Source organism: Pundamilia nyererei, unplaced genomic scaffold (genome assembly GCF_000239375.1).
Source record: "Pundamilia nyererei isolate P.nyererei 1_Seehausen unplaced genomic scaffold, PunNye1.0 scaffold00007, whole genome shotgun sequence".
Lineage (NCBI taxonomy): Eukaryota > Metazoa > Chordata > Actinopteri > Cichliformes > Cichlidae > Pundamilia > Pundamilia nyererei.
Window position 1 is genome coordinate 18,578 of NW_005187408.1, and position 4,146 is coordinate 22,723.

At 45.4% G+C, this 4,146-nt stretch overlaps 1 protein-coding gene across 1 annotated transcript; it reads right to left on the reverse strand.

The window, feature by feature from the left end:
* Positions 1-699: 699 nt before the first annotated feature.
* On the reverse strand, positions 700-1,818 carry LOC102200520 (U1 small nuclear ribonucleoprotein 70 kDa-like). The gene is made up of 2 exons (XM_013915392.1): positions 1,177-1,818; positions 700-926 (listed from the first exon to the last, which is right to left on the reverse strand). The coding sequence occupies exons 1-2, from the start codon at positions 1,440-1,442 to the stop codon at positions 809-811; spliced, it is 384 nt and encodes a 127-aa protein (XP_013770846.1). The 5' UTR covers positions 1,443-1,818; the 3' UTR covers positions 700-808.
* Between the last annotated feature and the right edge of the window lie 2,328 nt (positions 1,819-4,146).

Here is a 4,146-nt window from a genome sequence, read left to right on the forward strand (position 1 = left end):
TAATGTCCTTGTATTCTTTGAGCTTGTTGTTAATCTCAGTCGGTAAGTCGTGTGTAAAAGTGATAGTTTTGCCCTCATAAGAAATTTTCTTAGCCCAAGCTGCTCTCAGGATTTTGTCTTTTATGTCATACCTCTGGAAATTAACCACAATAGACCTTGCAATCGCTATGTCTTGCAGCTTTGATCCCAGTGATCGGTGAGCGCGCTGAATCTGCAACTCCTCATCTTCGGGAAGGGCAAGTTCTTTCTTTATGAAGTTGTTAATGAATGCCATCATATCATTCTCCTCAGCACCTTCCTTAATTCCGTATATACGGAGGTTGTTGCGGCGTGATCTTCCTTCCAGGTCCGTGACTTTGGTCTGGAGAGTTTTCTGCTGGTCCAGACAGTGAATTAGCGCATCGATCAGGTCCACATTCACTGTCTCAAGTTCGTTCACACGTTGTTCTGCTTCAGTTAGCCTAGTGGCGTGATTACGAATATCCACGATGGCATCTTGTAGCTTCTGATTCATCTCAGCCTTTTCATAGAAGAAGGTTATTCAGATCTTCTTTGATTTCTTTCCTCATCTCTCAGATGTTATCGCTCAAATAACATCATTTGTATTGCTTTAGCCATTGTTAGCTCGTTTTCCTCACTTTGCTCCGTGCTCCTCTTCATGCTAGCTCCGTCGCCGTCGTCCTGTAAGGTGTCTTTTGCCTCTCCGTAACTTTTGGAGCCCCCCTGTGTCTTTTTACATCTGCCTCCACGCATTGTATATCATCGTCAGTATGAATACGTTTATTGTATCGAGTTTGTGGAGTTTTCCTCACTTATGATCAGGAGCGGACAAAAAGTTAATCCGCCATCTTGGAGCGCTCACCGGAAGTCTCCTCTTCTTTTTCTTTTTCATTTCCGCAGCTCTGTCTGAATCTCCGTCAAAACTTCTACGGGATGATAGAGAACCAATGACATTGTTTAACAAAACCGAGATCAAGCTTTACGGCCAGCCTAAGACAGAAAAAGTGACCCATTATCAATAAAATGAAGAAAATTCTTTCCGTTTTTAAGAAAATAATAATACTGATAGTGAGCTTTAACCCCATATTATTTAAAAAAAAAAATCTAGCTTAAAACAAACAAACACATTTCTTTCTGTTTTCATTAAAGGATCAAGAAAAAGATGGCAGTACTCACCCACTCTCACGGTGTCTGTCTTTATCCTTTGATTTCTTCTTTTTCTTACTCTTTTTGTGTTTTTTAGTGTGGCGGGCCTCAGAGCTGTCGTCCCTGTCTTTGCTGAGAGTCCTCTTGCAATTTTGATCCTCTTTGTCTGGAGAGGAAAGGCGAGCCCGTGGCGGGGAGCCCTTGAACTTGTTTGTTTCTGGTGCTGTAGAAGGTGAGAAATTTCCTTCCTTTGAGGAGTAATTTTCTCTCTCTTTGCCATTACTCTTATCCTTCATTGCCCAGGAGTCTCTACTATCCTGCAGCCACCTCCGACTGCCACGAGACTCCTCTCGGTGGGAGTAACCATATCCCCTTCGCTCATGGTCAATGTCCTCTCTTGACCAGTAGCGGTAGTAATGGTAATGGTTAGAGCACCTGTCACAATCACGCTCCCGAGGGTGCTGGAAGGTTCGCTCCCGGTGACGATCGGCCTCCCATTCCCTGTAGTAACGTCCAGAAAGGGGGAAACGATCCCTGTACTGGCGGTGGTGACCGTCTTTGTAGTCCCGTCTGTACCGGTGACGATCGTCGTCGCTTTCTCGTTCGTGACTCCTATCCCTGTAGTGTCTTTCTCTATCTCTTCCAGAGCTAGAGTACAGCCGTTCCCTGTCTCGGGAAGATCATTTTTCATTGCAACTAGAACTAGGCTTGGACTGATACTGCTCCTTAGTATCCTTACGTCCTTCAGTCCCTGTTGTTGCACATTTATCTTGTGGTAGATCCTTGGCTTCATCCTTGCTTACGCTAACTTTCTGCGGAGCTGCAGAAGCCCCACTGGTGCTTTGAGAGCAGCCCGGCTGAGGGGGTAAGGCTGCAGGGTTGCCATCTTGCCCAGAAGAAGAAAGAGCGGAAGCAGATTCTTTAGCTGCAACAGAAGGGGTAGTTGTAGCAGTAGCTGAGGGTGAAGCGCTAACGGCGGAGGATTCTGTACAGTGAGGCAGGGGTTCAGATGGAGTTTTAGCCCTTGTGACAGGAGTGGAGAAATCCTGGCTTTCATTAGCAGCAGGATGAATGCTCTGAGAAGAACTAGCCTGGGATGAGGCATCTTTGCTGGAAAAATAAAATACAAAAGCAATATGAGCAATGCTTTGTCACACTGGCAGAGAGGAAAGTCAGCACAAGATCACTCCTCTAAACTTAAAAATTTAAATGCATAAAATGGAGAGCAGAGCAATAAGTTTTTTTTAGTTCAGTGTTAGGCTTACTTTGGTTGGCTATGGTCACTGCCTATTCCATTAGCAACAGGAGCCGTAGACGTCAAACTGCCATGATTACTGCCAGAGATCTGATGTGCCCAAAATAAATAAAAGAAATATTAATAATACGTCCCTTTAAAAACAAAAAACAAAAACCCAAACAGACAAGCATTCTAAAAACAAAGACAAGATTTACCTTGTCAGGGCCGCTGTGTCCATTCACTTTGTGATGACCATTGTGGTGCCCATTTTGGCTGGATTTGAAGTCTCCATACGCTTGTCCATTTAATCCATTGCCGTGATGGTGCACTCCTGACTCCCCATTGGCGGTTTTGGGAGAATTATCAAAGACATTTCCTGTGTCTTTATTTTCATTAGGATGAGACTTGGATGAACTGCCGTTATCCAGAGTGCCACAGTTCTCTTGGTCTGTGTGGAATACACCAGGCACAAACACACGCACACGCAGGTATGTACTGCCAATTTCCACATTTATTGAATTGTTTGTTTTGACAGCTGACTCAGTCGCACAGCCTGACAGCTCACGAGCCCAGCTGATCTCCTCGCCGCTCCTCCCCGTCTCACTATAAACACAGCGGAGGGAGACCATCATCAGTACATAAACACCATCAGCTGTTCTTACCGGCCTCGCAGCGCCGCCCTGTTGAGCCTTCTGCTCCACTCCTCCCCGGCAGCTGCCTCCGCCACAGTCTGATTCCCCGTTTCCTACAGGGTTCTGATCCCCATTACAGAAAGGCATGCCGCTGACTTGGTTTAGTGCATGCGGAATAAAACAAACGTCTGGTTGGACGTCTGAGGTAGACTGTGAGGAGGACAAAGAGCTGGAGGAGGAGGAGCTGCTGGCGGAGGACGGCTGGCAGTAAGAGGAGGAAGAAGCAGATGGGCGGTTCGGTTTCCTTAGCCCAATTGAAAATGAAAGCTTCTGTTGTTTGTCGCTGTCTGGAATCATTGTGGGCCGGCTTACTGAGTGGGAGATGGAAGCAGAGGAAGCAGAAGAAGCTAGTCCATGGTTTGGTTTTCCCACCGCACTGCCGCTGGTGCTGGGCTTGGAGCTTGTGGGATAGTCCCTCAGAGATCCATTCCCATTAACATGAAGAGAACTCTGAAGGAACAAGAAGTCACAACAACAGGTTTTTAGAAGAGAAACACTGGGTTTAACAAAAACAACAACATTATCAGTACCCTCAGGTGAGGAAGTACCTTGTTCATGTGTGGTGGCAGCTGGGGACCTATGAAGCCAACACTGTTGTGATGCATGGTGGCGATGGTGCGTGGGATCACCACCGGCTGGGGAGATGACTGACCAGATATGCCAGCGTTATGGTTCAAGTTACCCAGTTTTTTTCACATCTGTGCACTTGATGACATGGAAAAAAGAATATTAACCATGACAAAGCATCAACATTATAACATTAGGTTATAATAATACATTTTCTACAAGAAAAGTGGGAATAAACATGTCTACATTATTAAATAATGATGGGAAAAGTTCTACTGAAGGAATAAGCCTAGAATGTTTAAAAATACTGATGTTTACTCACTTGATGTAGAAGAGGACATATGCCTGCTGGTTGAGAACGGTCCTAATGTCACTGACTGACACGGACGAGTCATTCATCTGAAACCAGTGCCCATTGCTGGCCTGTGAGACAGAATGAGAGAGATGTGACACAGCAGATTCAGTTTCTGAATTGAATTTGAGCTAAAAAGAAGAATCTTATGG